The sequence below is a fragment of the Chelonia mydas genome, chromosome 13 (genome assembly GCF_015237465.2).
Source record: "Chelonia mydas isolate rCheMyd1 chromosome 13, rCheMyd1.pri.v2, whole genome shotgun sequence".
Taxonomy (NCBI): Eukaryota; Metazoa; Chordata; order Testudines; family Cheloniidae; genus Chelonia; species Chelonia mydas.
Window position 1 is genome coordinate 31,799,607 of NC_051253.2, and position 19,601 is coordinate 31,819,207.

A 19,601-nucleotide genomic window follows, 5' to 3' on the forward strand; every position below is an offset into this window, starting at 1 on the left:
TGGGACTGTGGCCTGCAGTGCCCTAGGAGGCACATGCTGGCCTGGACATTGTGCTGTGGGAGGCCACCACCCTGGCACCCCTGCAGGGGGTTGGGGGAAGGGGATAGCACCTCCCCGGCATGTGCTGCTCTCTGGGATCCTATGGGGTCTGGATCATCAGTGGGGGACGGGCATCAGCCACAAGATCCCCTTGGCAGGGGCAGCAGGTTTGTGCCTGCCCCCTGGCACAGAGGGCCCTGTGGGGCAGTCTGGGGAGCCCTGCTGCATGGGTACATGCAGCCAAGGGGCTGAGATCCATGTAGCTTTGCAGGGTCTTCTGGCTTCTCCCTCCCCGAGGGTGCCAGGGGAGGCCAGGCCCATGCAGGATTGCTCCATGGGAGCTGTGTGGCAGTCCCAGAACCCACTCTGAGGGGTGACTAGGAAAGCACCCACAGTAATGGCTCCCCAAACCCCCCAGCTCTCTGTGAGTCACCCAGCCCAGCACAAGCTCTCCTGAGCCCTGCTCTGGTGGCCCTGGAGTGCCGTCAGTCAGCCCTCAATGCGCATGCTCCTCAGGCCGTTTCCAGTTGTTATCAGTGTTTTGGGCTGCAGACTTCCCCTGCGCTCTGTACAGCTAGTTCCTGTTCAGAAAACGGAAGTGCGTGCCCTGCCCAGCGCAGTGAGCGAGGAGAGAGAGTTGGGAGCTGCAAGGCGCATGCTGAAGCCCCCAGCCTGTGAGGCTGGGACGCTCACTTGTCATCTTCACGCCTCAGTGCCGCCCAGGTGAGTGTCCAGCCGCGCAAGAGCGGGGCCTACATTCTGCCCTGGCACAGCAGTGTCTTTGTAATGCAGTCTGCAGGGACATGTGCCAGCACATGGGCCCTACCTGCATGCCTAGCGTCTTGGCAGGCTGCGGGGAGGGGCAGGGAGACTGCCCTACTCACGCAGGTGGGGAGCAGGTTCCTGGATGCGGGGGCACCTCCAGCCTGGGTTGTCTCTTTGTTGTTTTAAACCAGCCACCAGGGCTGCAGTTCTAGGGGAGGCGGCCACCCCATGTTGGCTCTCCATTGATTGTGCCTTTCCTCAGAGGAGCAGAGTTTGCTTGGGCTTCACTCAGGCCCACGGCGTGGCCAAGTGCAGAGGGGAAGGGTCAATTCCCATTGCACTGGGCAGATGGGGGGGGAGGGGGAGGCCTTTAAAGTCCAGAGTTCTCTAGGAACAAGGCCTCGCCCCCTCATCTGCTCCCATTCTCTGCCTTTTGCACAGAACAGCTTAGTCTCCTGAGGACTGAAATGCTTTGGTCTAGTTCAAGTCTTGGGCTCAAACCAGGGGTACCAGGATCATAGAACCATAGAATCTCAGGGTTGGAAGGGACCTCAGGAGGTCATCTAGTTCAACCCCCTGCTCAAAGCAGGACCAATCCCCAACTAAATCACCCCAGCCAGGGCTTTGTCAAGCCGGGCCTTAAAAACTTCTAAGGAAGGAGATTCCACCACCTCCTTAGGTAACGCATTCCAGTGCTTCACCACCCTCCTAGTGAAATAGTTTTTCCTAATATCCAACCTAAACCTCCCCCACTGCAACTTGAGACCACTACTCCTTGTTCTGTCATCTGCTACCATTGAGAACAGCCGAGTTCCATCCTCTTTGGAACCCCCCTTCAGGTAGTTGAAAGCAGCTGTTAAATCCCCCCTCATTCTTCTCTTCCGCAGACTAAACAATCCCAGTTCCCTCAGCCTCTTTCCCTGTAAATCATATGCCCCAGCCCCCTAAACATTTTCATTGTCCTCTGCTGGACTCCAATTTGTCCACATCATTTCTGTAGTGGATGATATTTAGTGACCTGCATTATACAGGAGGTTGCTTCTGGCCTTAACTACTATGGAACCCCCCAGACTTCTGCACTGGGGATCCATGTGCCTGGACATTTAATTGGATCTGTCAAGGCTAATTCCCCACTCGGGCACTTAGAGTGCAGAAGGTGGGGGCCCGCAAGAATTCTAAAAATTAACACTGGCCACTCCAGGCTTGTATTAAACTCCCAAGGTCACAGCTTTTCTCTGACCTTGGATGGGTAGATGCTGCCAGCACCCAAGTGCAGAACCCCTTTGAGAACCTAGGAAGGCACATTTTGGAATTCCTTCCTGAGGGGTACCCTCAAGCCCCTTCACACACACACAGACAAGCTGAGGAAGAAAAAGAAAAAAAGGAAATTAGCTGTTGCCACCAGCTAATTAAACATGTGCACAAACCTTTTAAGACACAAAAATCTAATTCTGTTCTTAAAAAGGGTAAATTTTATTAATAAAAAAAAAGAAAGAAAATACGTCTGGGAACTTAGGCTTTTGCTAGATTTAAAAAAAAAAAACAAACAATTTAGTACCAAGAATTGCTTTCTTGAGGTCCAGCCTAAAGGTTACAAGCAAAACAAAAGCACCTGAGCTTAGCGCAGAGGAATCCACAAGCCGTAAAGAAATAAAGAGAGAGAAACCTAATCACTTCTTCCTAGACATTTCCTGATCTACTTACATACCTGGGGTTTCAAATGAGTAGTTTCTAGGTATGATACTGAGGATTTTTCATACCTGGCCCAAAACTTCTTACAGCATAGCTCTACCCTGTCCGCCTCTCCCCAGGAGAACAACCACAGACCCAGACCCATCAGGTACAACCAGGTACAACCTTCTGTGGACATTCAGCTCTCTCTTTTGGTACCCAGAGTGGACCACAACAACAGGGTAGACTTGGAGCAGCATGTCAGTTGCTCTGGGGCAGCACCATCTGGGGGATTTCTTCATTTTTCCTGGGGTCTTGAATACCAATCTGCCCGCTTGCTCACATGAATAGGCCTGAGGCTATACAGGGTGGCTATACAGCTGGGTTATTTCTGGTGGAAAGCCCAGGGCCTTGCAGGGTACTCTCTAATACCCTATGAATAACAGGGCTGCAGCCTTGGATCTGGACCCAGAGGTCCTCATCCTCTTCAAACTCTTCCCGGGGTTTCTTGTGAGCCTCAGGGTGACAGCAGTTGCCTGGCAGCATGCCTGGAGCACTTCAGTGGGGATGGCCCAATACTAACAGGTGCTACGTGTGCCTAACTCCTGCCGAACTCAAGTGGGAGTCAAGCTGTCACGGTGCCTCAGTTGAGCTGAGAATACCAGATTCCAGACAGACCGCTGAAAAACAGGGCAGACTCACCCCAAACTGCTGGTTAGCCCTTCATTAGATTATACTAAGCCAGTAACAAAAGTGAACGTCTGTCTCACCACACTGGCTAACAAGAAGTCAAAAATGCATTCTCCTTAAGAATTCCAGCCCTTGGCTCACCACCCAGACACTGGACTGTATGATGAGTGATTACTGAAAACCAATTTAATCAAATATAGGGTCCTTCTAATCCTAAGGGGTCAGCCACTTAGCCAGGTCAATATATAACTCAGATCTTACCTAATAATCACGCTGATGCCAATCCTTTCGTAACTAAAAACTAAAGGTTTAATAAGAAAAGAAAAGAAGAGAGTTGTGAATGGTTAACTTTTCCATTGACACCTCACATGACATGCTTTGTATATGATTTGTTCCAATTGTCTAACAGTGGTAATATCACTGATATAATGATACTATTCAACCATACAGCATCACACTGCCCCTGGCAAGATGAGGCCTGCTCTTTCCTTTTGGGAGGACCCTTCCCTTCTGGGGCTCAGCTCAAAGGGGGATTATTGTTTGGGGACTTAATTCAAAAGACTTTTAGCTTCTCTGAGTCAGGGCACAGTGGGTGGGAAATCCTTCTTTTCTGATCTTATCTGCTGGAGAGGGTTTGGCTGCGAAATAATTTAAAAGAATGGCTGCGCCCTGGTTCTGGATCCTCACCAGGGGCTGGAGTCCTTTGGCATAGCTGAGTGTTCCTGAAACTGCAACGCTTTGAAGGTCTGGGTTTGTCACATGACACACGGAACTCTTCTCTGTTGGGAATGGTGGCGTGAGGGTCCCACCGTGCATGTGCCAAAGCCAGGGGAAAATGTGGGCTGGCAGTGCACGTCGTTTATTTGTTCCTGGCCCACTGCCTCTTGGGGCAGTGGAGGGGATTGTCTTTGGGCCTCACTTAGCCAGAGCTGAGCAAGGACCAACACTGTTTTTCAAAGGAAATTGCATGGGAAGCCTATGTCACTGGAACACAAAGGCTGAGAATTTAAACAAAGGGGTGAGGTTCCCCCAGCAAGGCTGATGCCCCCACATTGCACTTGTTTTATATATCATATCTGGAAAATGGGGCTGTTAATGCTTCTGGAACCATAACGTTTGAATTTCTTGACTTACGTGTGTTTAAATTCTCTGCTTGGACTCTGCATTAAATGTAGATTTGAGGCTGTCAGGGTTCCCCCCCTACTCTGAACTCTGGGGTACAGATGTGGGCACCCACATGAAAGACCCCCTAAGCTTATATTTTGCCAGTTTAGGTTAAAACTTCCCCAAGGCACAAATTTCTTTCCTTGTCCTTGGACGGTATTGCTGCTACCACCAAGTGATTTACACAAAAATTCAGGGAAGGATCACCTGGAATCCCTATCCCCCCGCAAAATATCCACCCAAGCCCCTTCACCCCCTTTCCTGGGGAGGCTTGAGAATAATATACCAACCAGTTGCCTTAGCAATGTGAGCACAGACCAGACCCTTTGTCTTCAGGACACTGAAATCAAACAGGTTCTTAAAAAAAGATATTTATAAAGAAAAAAGTAAAAGAATCACATCTGCAAAATCAGGATGGAAGGTAACTGTACAGGATAATAAAAAGATTTTAAACACAGAGGATTCCCCTCTGGGCTCAGCTTCACAGTTACAAAAGCAGGAAAAAAACTACCTCTGTAGCGTAGGAAAATTTACAAGTCAAAACAAAAGATAACCTAACACATTTCCTTGCCCTACTTACAATTTCTGTGGTTTTAGATGGATTATTCCAGGTATATTTTTGGGAGATATTGTACCTGCTTGGCTTCTTTCTCCATCCAGAGAGGGAACCACAAAAGAGAACCACAAACAAATCCCCCCCCCCCCAGATTTGAAAGTGTCTTCTTTCCTCATTGGTCCTTCTGGTCAGGTGCCAACTAGGTTATTTGAACTGCTTAACCCCTTAGAGGTCAGGCAATCCTGTACAGCTGCCAAGGAGGGATTTTATGCTACCGCATACATAAAAGTTGCTACCCTTCCCCCTATTCATGACAGAGGGGTTCATATTCTCAGGGAAAAAAATACCATAACAATAAATTACTAATACATTTACATTACTTAGAAAAACATATTGGAGCATTTAATTACAGAAAGAAACACATGAAAGCCAGAACATTCAAACCACCTTAACTCTGCCCCTGTGGCTCATCTAGGTCCCATAGTGATGACCTACTCACAGATGTGGCTATGACATAGATGAACAGGAGGGTTTGTAAATCTCTCACATGCACTGTAGGGAGCAGGGTGGGCTCTGCCTCCACCTCGCTTGCCCACAGCGCTGGAAGATTTCATCTGGATGTAGGTGCACAACTTTTGGTTCCAAAGTTTGAAAACTGCAGCCTCAGTTCTGCACTACCTTGGCACAGAATCAGTGCCAGTTGCGGTGTGACCCTCCCATCCAGTCCAGCTCCAGTGTGACTCCACTGCAGACCATGCAGTGAGCCCTTTAATTCTTCCCTACAGGTATCCCCTCCTCCTGTCCTCAGCCTAGTCAGTGTTGTCAGACTGTCCTGAGTGACGGCAAGTCACAGCAAGACTCTCCCCTGGCACTGTAGTCTGTACTGATACTCATTATCTGGTCTGTTTCAGGCTGGGACAGAGAGAGCCAAAGCCCGGAAGAAGCTACCCCCTGCACAGAGCTGTGGGGGACTGGTGCCAGGCTGGGTTAACGCTGACTTGCGATCAGGGCTTGGAAACCTCCAGTGGCTCCTGTGTGTGCTGGACATGCTGACCCCTTCCTTCTGTTCTTGGGGATGTACAGCTACCCAGAAAAGGGTCCCGTTCTTCCCGTAAGAGCAGGAAAACTGCGACTGGGCCCAGATGCCCATAGGCAGTGACCCTGAACACCACCCACAGACCCACTGAAGTTCTGCAGGGAGGAGCTGGTGGAGTGAAAGATGCTGCACTGGAAGAAGTTGTGGGCTGCTACAGCCCTGTGCATGGTGCCTGCCCTGTGGCAGGTTTATCAGTCCTTGTACCTGGGGCATTCAGCCTCTTTCTGGAGCCTTGGAGACATACTAGGGCCTGCGTCTGTCTCAGAGGCCAAGTCCTGTGGCTGTGCCAGCTGTATTGTGGAGCTCAGCAGCTCAGCCTGGTTTAAAGAACGGTACAACTCAGTGATAAATCCCCTGCTGACGGTGCACACCTCCAAGGTCGCCCCAGACGTTCTGTCGTGGTGGCTGGTGAGTTACAGAGTCACAGCAATTAAACCCATACAGGCACCTCCTGCTGTGGCTGCTGGCGGCAGAGCCCATCCTTGGGCTCCTCAGAGCCTTGTGGCAAGGGCAAAGCAGAGGCCTGGGGCATGGCACCATGGCATGGGTGGGTATCAAACATAGGGATGCTCTGAGTGCCAAGGGCTGGCTCCTTTGTAGGACTGGTCCCAGGAGACAGGCTGTAGCAGCTGACGAGGCCAGCAGAGACTCATGGGGGTGGGTGCCTGCCCCTGCTGCCATGCTCCCTGTTTGGGGGCTGTAGGGCCAGGGCCAGGGCGCTTTCACATTCCCCAAGCAGCTGCCCATGCAGAAAGCCTGTTCTGTGCTCCTGCCGCCCCCACCTGGATCCCTCTGGGAGGAGGAGGCTGGGGTAGAAAAGCGCAGCCACACCTACCAGCCGGTCTGCAGGACAAACTGCTCAGCTGGCCCCTCCCAAGTCCCTGGTGGCTGCATCTGTCCACTGCATGCAGCTCCCTGCTCTGACGCCTGCAGCTGCCTGTACAGCTGCGCTTAGCTCAGCCAGGAGCCACTTTGGGGGCCCAGTGCACGCACAGAGAGTGGGTGCTGCAGGGAGCAGCAAGGGGCCCATGAGCTGAGCTAGCTCACCCAGAGTCACTCACACCCAAGGGAAGGCCAGGCTGTTTGGAGCGTTCCCAGAAGGTCACAGGTCGAGGGAACCCCTCGGCCTTAACTTGGCCTGTTAGCTCCGCTGGCCTGCTCTGCATTGGGATGGGGCTGTGTGTCAGCTACCTCGTGGTGCCAAAAGATTACTGCTACACCCCCAGGTTTGGAGCAGTCTCTTGGAGGAACCCCTTTGATGTGCCAGGCCCCCGGGTCTCACTCTTCCCTCAGGGTAGGACACCTCATTGCCTCGTAAGATTGAACCTCAGTGAGCTCTGTTCAGCGAGTCCAACCGAGACGGACTCCTGGGAGAGACTTGTCCGCTCTGCAGGGATTAATGCACCTCACCAAGTATTTAGAGGGACACTCAAACAGTAAAAAGAAAAGGAGGACTTGTGGCACCTTAGAGACTAAACAATTTATTTGAGCATAAGCTTTCGTGAGCTACAGCTCACTTCATCGGATGCATTTCAAACCAGTTTCAAACCCGTTGGGTTTATTAGTCCCCTGGCACACAGCATGGGAGGTCCTTAGGTTAGCACAGAGAAGTGAAGCTTAGCAGAGTCCAGTCTGCTCAGCCCAGAGCCCCAGCCATGCTGTAGTGAACCCTGTTTTCAGGCTCTGTCTCTCTCTCAGTTTGACCCTCTGTGTCCGTTCCCAGGTGAGAGAACTCCCAGCTTCCTCCAGAAGCCCCACGGCCCCCCTTCCAGTCCTGTGTGCATAAACTGGGCTCCCCGCCCGACTTCCCTGCTGAGAGGCAGCAAAATCCATGAGGCACTGGAGCTTGCATTGTTTTTGCTGGCCCCATTGTTGAACGGGGTGAATTTCAACCGGTTCCTCAATGACTCTTCAGTCCACCCAGACAGGGAGGTGGCGCACAGACCCATAGGCGCTGACTCTGGGGGTGCTCTGCGGCTGGAGCACCACGGGGGAAAATGGTGGGTGGCTGCTGAGCACGCACTGGCAGCCCCCTTATCAGATCCTCCCCATGCCCCAGCACTTCCCACCTGCCGGCGGGCCCCGCACATCAGCACCTCCTGCTCCCTCCTCGTGCCTCCCGCCCACCATGATCAGCTGTTTCTCAGGGAGGCTGGAAGGGGGAGGAGCGAGAATGTGGCAAGCTAGGGGGAGGGGGTGGAACTGGGCAGGAAGAGGTGGGGTGGGGGTGGAGTGTGGGTGAAAAGAGGTGGGGCCTTGGGGGAAGGGGTAAAGTGGGGGCAGGGCCAGGGCAGACCCAGGAGTCGAGCACTTTGGAAAGTCGGTGCCTGTGTCCCTTAGTCTGCCCTGAGAGCAAACTTAATCCTTGTCCCCTACTGGGTAGCCATGCAATGTATCAGGGAAACTGAGGCACACACCAGCATCATACATATTATTTAAAAATTCCCAACTTCATTCCACCAACATACCTAGTGGAGATGCACCCATGTGGCCAGCAGAGCTCCACTGGCAAGGAGCTTGGGGCAGCCCTGGGCAAAATTGCGCAGGTAGAGTGGGGAGGACTGCCCCAGCCATTCCACTGCAAAAAAGGGGGTGTAGCAGAGCAGGAGCTGGGGCATGCTGTGTGCCCCCTGAGCACAGCTGGGTTGGGCTCACAGCCTTTCTGGCCCCTGCAGAGAAGGCATTGCCTGCCCTAGCCCAGCCCGCAGGCCCTGCCACCCTGCTGGGCATTGGGCTCGGTGGCACCACGGACATGCCATAGCTTTGTTCTTGTTCCTTTAGAAGCTGCAGGGCTCGCAGAGCAGTGTCCAGTTCCAGGAAATAATCCAGCAAATGTTTGACATTCTTCCTTCCCCAACCATGGATGCTCGGCCCATCTCCCGCTGCAGGATGTGTGCGGTGGTGGGGAACTCCGGGCACCTGAGGGGCTCCCACCACGGGAGAGAGATTGACTCCCACCACTGGGTTCTGAGGTGAGTGGGACAGAGCCGGCTCACCCCCTGTTCTTTTGCCGCCTCTCCAATGGGCCCAGCCCCCTGCAGCCGCTCTGGTTGAGCAGAATAAATCTCTGCCCACAGGCCTAGGGTAGAGCCCCAGCAAAGGCGTAGATGAACCCGGGACCTTGTCCTGCCCCGGGGGCATCTCACGGTGCTGTTCCCTCCCAACAAGCCATGAGGAGGCACCCGGCACTGCAGCCAGGCTGCTGAGGGCCCAACGGCCCTTGGGCCACCGGGTCATTGGGCGGGAAGGAGTTCCCAGGCCGTGTAGGTGGCACTCTCTGGAATCTGTATCACCATCTCCCACTGTCTTCCCTCATGCACCATGTTTCAGCTCACCTGGGAGCTGCTGGAGGAGAGCGGGGCACAGCTCTGGGGCTACATCTGAAAGTAAAAAACCAGCCAGCTTGGGCTAGCAGCCCCAGTGAGCACCAGCCACGATGACAGACAGCTCCAGCTCCCAGCCACTTAGCCCCCCAATTCCCTGCTGGCCAGGATGGCTCCCTTGCCCCAGCCCATCCTCCCAGCCATTGCAATACGCATACCCCATCCTTCCCTCCCAGCTAGGGCAGGCCCTGAGCCCCCAGCCGGACAGAGTGAGCCCTGAGCCCCATTCCACACCCAACCAGCCAGGGTGAGCCCCAAGCCCCATTCCCTCCTGCCAGCCAGGGCGGGCCCCGAGCCCCATCCCCCACGCAGCTGGCCAGGGCGGGCCCCGAGCCCCATCTCCCACGCAGCTGGCCAGGGTGGGCCCCGAACCCCATCTCCCACCCAGGTGGCCAGGGCAGGCCCCACGCCCCATCTCCCACGCAGCTGGCCAGGGTGGGCCCCGAACCCCATCTCCCACCCAGGTGGCCAGGGCAGGCCCCACGCCCCATCTCCCACGCAGCTGGCCAGGGTGGGCCCTGAGCCCCATCTCCCACCCAGGTGGCCAGGGCGGGCCCCGAGCCCCATCCCCCATGCAGCTGGCCAGGGCGGGCCCCGAGCCCCATCCCCCACGCAGCTGGCCAGGGCGGGCCCCGAGCCCCATCTCCCACGCAGCTGGCCAGGGCGGGCCCCGAGCCCCATCCCTCATCCGGCTGGCCAGGGCGGGCCCCGAGCCCCATCTCCCACCCAGGTGGCCAGGGCGGGCCCCGAGCCCCATCCCTCATCCGGCTGGCCAGGGCGGGCCCCGAGCCCCATCTCCCACCCAGCTGGCCAGGGCAGGCCCCGAGCCCCATCCCTCATCTGGCTGGCTAGGGCAGGCCTCCAGCCCCATCTCCCACCCAGGTGGCCAGGGAGGGCCCCTCAGGGTTCCCTCTAATTTTTCCCAGCCAGGTGCGGAATGAATTCTGTTATGTGCACCAATATGGAGGTGATGTGTGACACATCACCTCCATACTGGTGCACATAACAAAATTCATGTGGTGGGGGTGGGGGCCGAGGGTTTCGGAGTGTGGGAGGGGGCTCAGGGCTGGGGCAGAGGCTTGGGGTATGGGGGGGGCGAGGGCTTTGGCTAGGGGTGCGAGCTCTGGGATGGGGCCAGGGATGAGGGGCTCAGGGCTGGGGCAGACGGTTGGGTGGGGAGGGGTGGGGGGTGAGGCTGCCCCGGGGCTGCGATGGGGAGAGAGAACTCCCTGCAGCAGCACCTGGGCTGGGCGAGGGGCACGCCTCTTCCCGCCACAGCAGCTCTGGCCACGGCTGGGTTGGGACCGTGAGAGAGGCACCTGTCCCACGGCCGAGGCAGGTCCAGGCCAGGCTGGGTTGGGGCTGGGGGAGGGGCACGTCTCCCCCGACCGCGACACGTCCGTGGCTGGGCTGGGTTGGGTCCGGGATTGGGGGAGAGGAATCTTTCCCTGTCGCAGCCTTGAGCACCTGTGCGGTGTCTAATAGGCTTTTGCATGGTCGCATGGCCATGCAGCTTAGAGGGAACTTAAGCCCCGATCCCCATCCCCCACCCAGCTGGCCATGGTGGGCCCTGAGCCCCATTCCCTCATGCTGGCCAGGAAAGTTCCCCTGGGAGGCAGGGAGTGCCCAGCATGCATGTTACAGCAGACTCAGCTGTGCTCTCTCCTCATGCCCCCAGGATGAACAGGGCGCAGACTGCTGGGTTCGAGGAGGATGTTGGCACGAGGACAACGCACCACTTTATGTACCCAGAGAGTGCTATGGACCTCCAGCCTGGTGTCCACCTGGTGCTGGTTCCCTTTAAAGCACTGGACCTGAAATGGGTGACCAGTGCCTTCTCCACAGGGAAACTGCGCTAGTGAGCATGGGGCCTGATCTGCCGAGGGGGAGGGGGATCCTCTGAGGGCAGCGTCCTAGGCAGGAGGCTCATTTGCCCCTGGTGGAGGCTGAGTAGTCTCTTGGGTCCTCCCAAGATGCAAGGCCTGAGGTGGCTCTGGGGGTGCTGGCTCATCCCATGGGGCAGTGGGCTCCAGTGTGCCCACAGCACAAATCTCCACACGAGATGGGACTTAGGTGGTGCTCAGGCTCCATTGACTTGTGGAAGCTGATTCACCCCTATGTCCAAGGAGAGGAGACTCAGGAGGCCCACCAGAAGGATGACCCCACCCTAGGATGAGGGATGGGGGGTCCCCAGGACACTGGCGCTGCCCCTCCCCCCAGGATGGGGGCTTTGCTCTGGGAAGCTAGATTGCTCCTGCCTCGTCCCTTGTGGGGGCTCAGTGGCTCCCTTGGGAGGTTGATGGGCTCAGGGGCTCCTCCCCTCAGGCTGGGGCACACGCCGGACATGACGTTCGACTTGGCTCACTAAACCCCAGAGGGTGGCGAAGGACAGGGCAGACCTGAAGCTGGTTAGAGAGGGTGAGAACATTTGTACAGACCTCGGGGAAGGGACACCTCATGGCTGATGGCTCCAGCACTGGTGTTCAGACACGCGCCACAGCACACAGGGGTTGGATCAGTGGCTTAATGGCATTGTGCTGAAAGGCTTCCTGTCTCCTGAGCTGAGGTCAGTGCATGGTGCCAAGGAGACAGCAGCTCCAGCAGACGCACCATTGAGGAGGCAGCCACTCAGCTCCTCAGAAGGTCTGCTCAGGCATTAGCCTCATCCCTGGTGGATTGTAGAAGTCATGGGTAGGGCCAGAAGAAAGCCATGCATATGGTACTGAGGACACCACTTTCCACTGACCACAGTTCCTCTTCCTTTGTAGCACGTACACAAGAGTCAAACAGTTCATTGAAGCTGACAAAAGCAAGGTAAGGGCTGGCTGGGGACACAGCCAGCACCAGCCACCTCATGTTCTGGACATTTGCTTCCTGAGTCTGGGTAGAGGATGGCCAGGTCTGTGGGGAGAACGGTTATCGGAGGCCCTTACCGTTACATTGCCAGACATTTACAGTTTCCTGACACTGCTTAATGGCGGGGGGTGTCTAAGAATTTCCATAAACTTTGATCAAGTGGCCAAGGACTAACCATGGAACCCGTTTGCATGGGAGGCTGGGCCACAAAGTCTGTACGTTAAGAGTCTGGCGCAGGTGCTTGTCAAGTGGCTTCCAGCATGTTAAAGGCCTGATGGCCAGTTGTGCTCTGGGATCCCTAAGACACACCAGGAATCCAGTCACTGAGGCGACAAACCCGTCCAGCCTCACAGAGCGGGTGTTCCTCAGAACCGGCTGCAGGAGCCCTCCATCTTTCCTGGCTAGCCAGTGCAGAACTCCAAGCTCCTGACGCTGCTCGGAAACAGCAAAGGGCACGAGAGCTCTGCCAGAGCCTCCTGGCCAGCCAAGAGTAGCATTCCCAGGCCTGGCCGTTTCCGGCAGCAGCTGGTTACAGCGTCCCCGAAGGCTCTCAGGAGTGGGCTGCCCCTGTGGTGTGTGTTCTCCTGCTGTGCACCAGGTGGTAAGCACTGCCCACAGTGCGCCAAGACGCAATATGGGCCATTCGTCTCAGAGCAGACTAGCTCCCATCAGGGCAGGAGCGCTATTGAATTAAGCTCACCCTTTCTAGGTACTAATCTCTGCCCCATCAGCGAGGCCCAGACCTGTGCACACAATCCCAGATGGGCTCTCACTGAGATATTCTCTAGCCCTTCCAGGACAGTGACGCACACAGAAGTGTCAGCGGTGAGCTGGGGCTGGGTTTGCGCCTTCCGGGCATGGCCTCTTAGTACTGGGTAGGATGATGACAGAATCTCGTAGCATTGGCCCTGTTCTGTTCTCCTCTCAGGTGCTAATCTTGAACCCTGCCTTTCTCAAATACATCCAAGACAAGTGGACACAGCACCATGGGAGGTATCCATCCACAGGCTTCACCACATTGCTTTTTGCCTTGCACACCTGTGATCAGGTAAGTGTCCGAGTGGGTGGGGCCAATGCCCTTGGCCTGTGATGAGGCAGGAAAGGATGGAGACAGACATTGTCCAGATGCTATGATCAGAGGAGTCTGGAGCAGATGCCAGGTTCAGCCTCCATGCTGAGACCATAGGTAGCCAGCTCACACACCACCCTTGCTGCAGCTGGCTGCCCGTAGGCCCCCTTGGTGCCCTTGCTCGCCTCTGCCACAAACTGCAGCGTGGTACCTGGGCAGCTCAACATGGTACCCGGGCATAAGACCATAAGAACAGCCATACTGGGTCAGACCAAAGGTCCATCTAGCCCAGTATCCTGTCTTCCAACAGGGGCCGATGCCAGGTGCTCCAGAGGGAATGAACAGAGCAGGTCATCATCAAGTGATCCATCCCCTGTCACCCATTCCCAGCTTCTGGCAAACAGAGGCTCGGGACGCCACCCTGGTCCATGTAGAAGCATTATGATATTTTCTATCACTTTCCTAATGATCTCCCAACATTCTATTCCCTTTTTTGCTGCCGCTGCACTTTGAGCAGATGTTTTCGGAGAACTATCCACCATGACTCCAAATCTCTTTCTCGAGTGGTAACAGCTAATTTAGACTCCATCATTTTGTATGTAGAGTTGGGATTATGTTTTCCAATGTGCATTACTTTGCATTTATCAACACTGAATTTCATCTGCCATTTTGTTTCCCAGTCACCCAGTTTTGTGAGGTCCCTTTTTCACTCTTCACAGTCAGTTTTGGACTTAACAATATTTAGTAATTTTGTATTGTCTGCAAATTTTGTCACCTCACTGTTTACCCCTTTTTCCAGATCATTTATGAATATGTTGAACAGCCCAGCTCCCAGTACAGATCCCTGGGGGACACCGCTATTTACCTCTCCCCATTCTGAAAACTTGACCATTTAGCCCTATCCTTTGTTTCCTGTCTTTTAACTGGTTACTGATCCATAAGAGGAGCTTCCCTTTTATCAGCAGTGTAGCATGGTACCTGGGCAGTGCAGCGTGGCCCCAGGGCAGCTCAGCGTGGTATCGGGGGGAGCTCAGCGTGGCCCCGGGGCAGCACAGCATGGTATCGGGGGAGCTCAGCGGGCCCCAGGGCAGCATAGCATGGTATCGGGGGAGCTCAGCGGGCCCCAGGGCAGCTCAGCGTGGTATCGGGGGGAGCTCAGCATGGCCCCAGGGCAGCTCAGCGTGGTATCGGGGGAGCTCAGCATGCCCTTTACTGCGACCTAATGCCTTGTGCCTTTTTTTTTAATAACTTTTTTAATTTTGGGGGGCATTTCTTGTTATTTCGTTTTAGCCATTAAAAATGTTGTTTATTTCTTTTTATTACATGTACATAATAAAATATCACAAATTACCCCTCTCTCAGTCCCCCGCCCTCACCAGGGCATTTGGGTGGGTGGGATCCTGCCCTCAGAGTGAGAGACGTGGGGGTTGCAGACTGAGCCGGCCCTGCACTCACTCCCCAGTGGCAACTCCTAGCCTGCAGGGTGGAGCCTTGCTCCAGGCATTGTGCTTGGGTGCCCAGTGTTGCAATGCCACTCAGGTTTGGCTTGGCCATCTGGCAGGCAGAATGGGAGCCCCAAGAGCTGCAGCTGTATGGTGTGGGGGGGGGGGGGGATGTTTCATTTTATGTCAGGGGGGAGGGAGGTTCCTGTTATTTTGCAACTGCAAAACCCTGGGGCTTTGCTGACCTCGCCTGCTTTGCATGCAGGTGTCAGTGTTTGGTTACGGTGCGGACAGCAGTGGGAACTGGCACCACTACTGGGAAGAGAACCGTTACCCTGGAGCCTTCCGCAGGACTGGGGTGCACGACGCGGACTTTGAACTTGCCCTCATCAAGAAACTGGCAGCCGAAGGCAAAATCTCCTTTTATAACTAGCTAAGGGGGCTCTGCTACCCTACGCCAACCCCCAGCCAGGGGGCGCTTCCTCCCGCGGGTGCGCCGCTCTCCACGCCCAGCCCCACTGCCTCGGGGGGAGGGACTGTTCGGGGTTGCAGCAGAACCAATTACGCTTCAAAGCTAGAGACGGACCATGCTGCCCCATTCCTCTTGCTTTTCTTCCCTGCGAGGGGACGCTCTGGAGGGGGGCGTCTAGCTATCCCGCTCGCCGGCCCCGCTGTGTCGTCACTCAGCAATGGCTTTACCCTCTCAACACCCCAGCAGGTTGGGAAGGGACAAGATTCCCATTGGCCAGCTGGGGAACTGCGGCTCAGGGGCTTGCCCAGAGTTGCCCAGGACGGCTGCGGCGGAGCAGGGGCATTGAGGTGTGGGGTGTTGCCGAACCCTGAGCGGCCGCATATTGCTGCAGCTTTTCGGGGCACCTGTGACCTGCTCGCTGGTTACTCTGAATATGAATGCGAGAAGAGAAGCTGAAGAGCCATTCACAGGGGGACATAGGGTTTTACAGGGAGCCCCTGGGTCAGCTGTGTGCATAGTCATCCACTAAAGGGAGGCATGCGAGTCTATACCAAGAGCCAGTAACCCCCCTGGGCATCAGCACTGTGTCATGTATGGCTGGGTGATATTTAAGGCATTATGTATCCATACTGGAAATTAGCATCTTAAAGCCTTGAAGTGAAAGCAGGACTCCAGGAGGTGACACCTCAGAGAGGGCCCTTTCAGGCGGGGGTGGGGGGGTGTGATCGACTGCTCCCTGTCTAGCATTTGTCTGTTGTGTACTGTGTGTCTCACAAAGTGGTGCCTATTTGCCTACTAATCCAGATGCCAATTAAGAGACTGCAAAATCTACAAGAGTATCCAGAGTAAAACCAGCAGCAGCATGGGGGCGGGGGTTGGGGGAGCTGCTTTAGGCCAATGGATTTTTTGGTCTATTGGGAGGTGCAGACACATGGCTACGATCTGATACTTGACACCATGCAAGGCACTGCATTGAGCCGTGTGGAGTGGAAATCCATCAACCTCATGAAGAAACTTGCACAAGTACAGACAGACATCATCTTTCTTTCCAAATGCAAATGGATGGACATCATGCCAAATGGACTGAAGGTGAAAAATCCATTGCTATCTACATACTGCACAGACCACAGTGAGAGATTATGCCACACACTGTCAAAGAAACTGAGGAACCACCTGATCAGCATCCTGCTATGTACATCCCAAACTGGACAGTCCCTACATAAAAGGATAAATGGACACAAATCAGATATTAGGAATGGCAATATACAGAAACCTGTAGGAGAACGCTTCAACCTCCCTGGACACACAATAGCAGATTTCAAGGTAGCCATCCTGCAGCAAGAAAACTTCAGGACCAGACTTCAAAGAGAAACTGCTGAGCTTCAGTTCATTTGCAAATTTGACACCATCAGCTCAGGATTAAACAAAGACTGTGACTGGCTCGCCAGCTACAAAAGCAGTTTCTCCTCCCTTGGTGTTCACACCTCCACTGCTAGAAGAGGGCCTCATCCTCCCTGATTGAACTAACCTCGTTATCCCTAGCCTGATTCTTTCTTGCATATTTATACCTGCCTCTGGAAATTTCCACTATATGCATCTGAGGAAGTGGGTATTCACCCATGAAAGCTTATGCTCCAATACGTCTGTTAGTCTATAAAGTGCCACAGGACTCTTTGCCGCTTTTACAGATCCAGACTAACACGGCTACCCCTCTGATACATGGCTATGATCCTTCACCAGATACGTGTCTCATGAAGAAGTCTTTCAGCCACGCCCAGATCAACGACACAGGAAGGCCTTTGGGTGAGCATCGCTCCATAAGACAGGATTGTAACTAGTTAAGTAACCCTAGGTCCAAATAGGGCTGTCAGTTAATTGCAGTTAACTCAAGCGATGAACACAAAACAAATTAACTACATTCAAAAAACAGTTGCGATTAATAGCAGTTTGAATTGCACCGTTAAACAATAATAGAATACCAATTGAAATTTATTATAAATATTTTTGGATGTTTTTCTACATTTTCAAATATATTGATTTCACTTACAAAACAGAATACAAGTGCACAGTGCTCACTTTATGTTATTTTTATTAAAAATATTTGCACTGTAAACCAGATAAACAAAAGAAACGGTATTTTTCAGTTCACCTCATACAAGTGCTATAGAGCAATCCCTTTGTTGTGAAAGTGCAACTTACAAATGTAGCCGTTTTTTTACATAACTGCCCTCAAAAACAAAACAATGTAAAACTTTAGATCCTACAAGACCACTCAGTCCTACTTCTTGTTCAGCCAATCGCTCAGACAAACAAGTTTGTTTACATTTATGGGAGATAATATTGCCCTCTTCTTATTTATAATGTCAGCTGAAAGTGAGAACAGGCGTTCGCATGGCACTGTTATAGCCAGCGTCGCACGGTATTTACGTGCCACATATGCTAAACATTCATATGCCCCTTCATGCATCAACTTGCAGGCCCTAAAGTTTTACATTGTTTTGTTTTTGAGAGTAGTTTATGTAAAAAAAATAATTCTACATTTGTAAGTTGCACTTGCACAATAAAGCAATTGTACTTCAGCACTTGTATGAGGTGAATTGAAAAATACTGTTTCTTTTGTTTCTTTTTACAGTGCAAATATTTGTAATAAAAATAATAATATAAAGTGAGCACTATATACTTTGTATTCTGTGTTGTAACTGAAATCAATATATTTGAAAATGTAGAAAACATCCACAAATATTTATAATAAATTTCAATTGGTATTCTCTTAACAGAGTGATTATAACAGCGATTAATCACGACTATTTTTTTTATTCTTACAATTAATTTTTTTTTAACTCAGCCGACATCTCTAGTTCTAGATTGCAGGTTATGATTTTATATGCAACCATTTGGTCCTACATGTCTATTTGCTATCAGGTGAATCTCTACTGTGTGTCAGATAAACTTTTGCTTGTTTATGCTATAAGCACATCCAAGTGCTGTGTGTTAAGTGGCGCCATCGTCTGAGGGGAACTGGTAAGTGGGGGGGGGGATGCTGTTTCTTTAGATGCAGTGTCCAGTGGAAGGGGCTGGCCACTCCAGGGGGATGCGCAGAGAGCTCAGGGGGTTCAGTGTGCCTGTTGCTAAACTGCAGCGAGAAAGGAGGCCTGCAGAGGCCTAGAGAAGAGTGGGGCCAGTGGAGCCCGGGAGCTGACCCATGGCAGGCACAGACGAGGCTTCCTCCCACTAAGGGCAGGTGGTAGCCAGGGGCCTCTCAGCCCTGGGTACCCCCAGAAAGGGTCACACACAGCAGGCAGCTTTCACTTGGAGTTGCTAGTTTAATGAGGGCCATAGGACTGCCCAGGGGCATCAATTTTAAAGTCAAAAGGGACCATTGTGATTGTGACAGGTTTCCCCCAGGGTGCCACCTGGAACTGGGGTATCACTGAGCCCTCTGACTCACCAGTCTGGGCTCCCTCTCACACTGTGCTGCTGTGACAAGCTGCAAAGCCCTCCAAGCTCGCACTTTCACCAGCAATCACACAGATAGGGACACATCCTGGTGCAGTTACATGCAGGCTCTGACCAGCCACTGCATGCAGCAACAATAGAGAGCCTACAGCCAAAATAATCACCAGCTCCCCAGCCTAGGACCCCAGAGCAGTACTGTCCTGCCCTGGTCAAATCTAGCCAGTATATGGGTTTAATACACGGTCCACCTCTCCCTCAATGTGAAGAGGATGATGCACACTTGTGGTAACCAAGCTGAGATTTTCCCCGGACACCTCAGTCAAACGCACACTGGTTTAGATTAAAGCATAAAATAAGTTTATTAACTACAAAAGATAGATTTTAAGTGATTATAATTGATAACAAACAGATCAAAGCGGATTACCTAGCAAATAAACAAAAACGCAAACTAAGCTTAACATACTGGATAGATTGGATATGAATTAGTAGTTTCTCACCCTGAGTGATGGTACAAGCAGGCTGGCAGCATGGGTTTCCCAGGTTTTCATACACAGGCTAGCAATCCCTTTAGCCTGGTTCCAGCACTTCCCACCAGTTCAGTCTTTGTTCCTCACAAGATGGAGTCCAGAATCATGTGGCTGATCACATGCCCTTGTAGAGTCATAGCAGCTTTCTCAGGAAGGCTCATCAGGTCGGGTATACGCTACGCCTAAGGCCTATTGTTTTCCCTAATGGCTCATTACCCAATATAGGCCCTTCCCAACCAGCTATCTAGACTAAAAGCATCTTGCCTAGTGAGCGTCACCCAGGTGTGACTATATTTGAAATTCAGATACATAGTCAATATTCCTAACTTCAGATATAAAAATGATACATGCATACAAATAGGATAATCAGCAAATCACAACTTTTCCAATGACGCCTTACATGACCCATCTTGTA

General features: G+C 53.0%; 1 protein-coding gene across 1 annotated transcript; it reads left to right on the forward strand.

Moving 5' to 3' along the window:
- Positions 1–549: 549 nt before the first annotated feature.
- Positions 550–18,174, forward strand: LOC102932185 (CMP-N-acetylneuraminate-beta-galactosamide-alpha-2,3-sialyltransferase 2). Its single transcript, XM_007053944.4, has 7 exons — positions 550–762; positions 5,797–6,389; positions 8,763–8,953; positions 11,043–11,222; positions 12,133–12,178; positions 13,149–13,268; positions 14,997–18,174. Exons 2-7 carry the CDS (start codon positions 6,105–6,107, stop codon positions 15,162–15,164), a joined length of 990 nt encoding a protein of 329 aa, XP_007054006.2. The 5' UTR covers positions 550–762; positions 5,797–6,104; the 3' UTR covers positions 15,165–18,174.
- Positions 18,175–19,601: the final 1,427 nt, after the last annotated feature.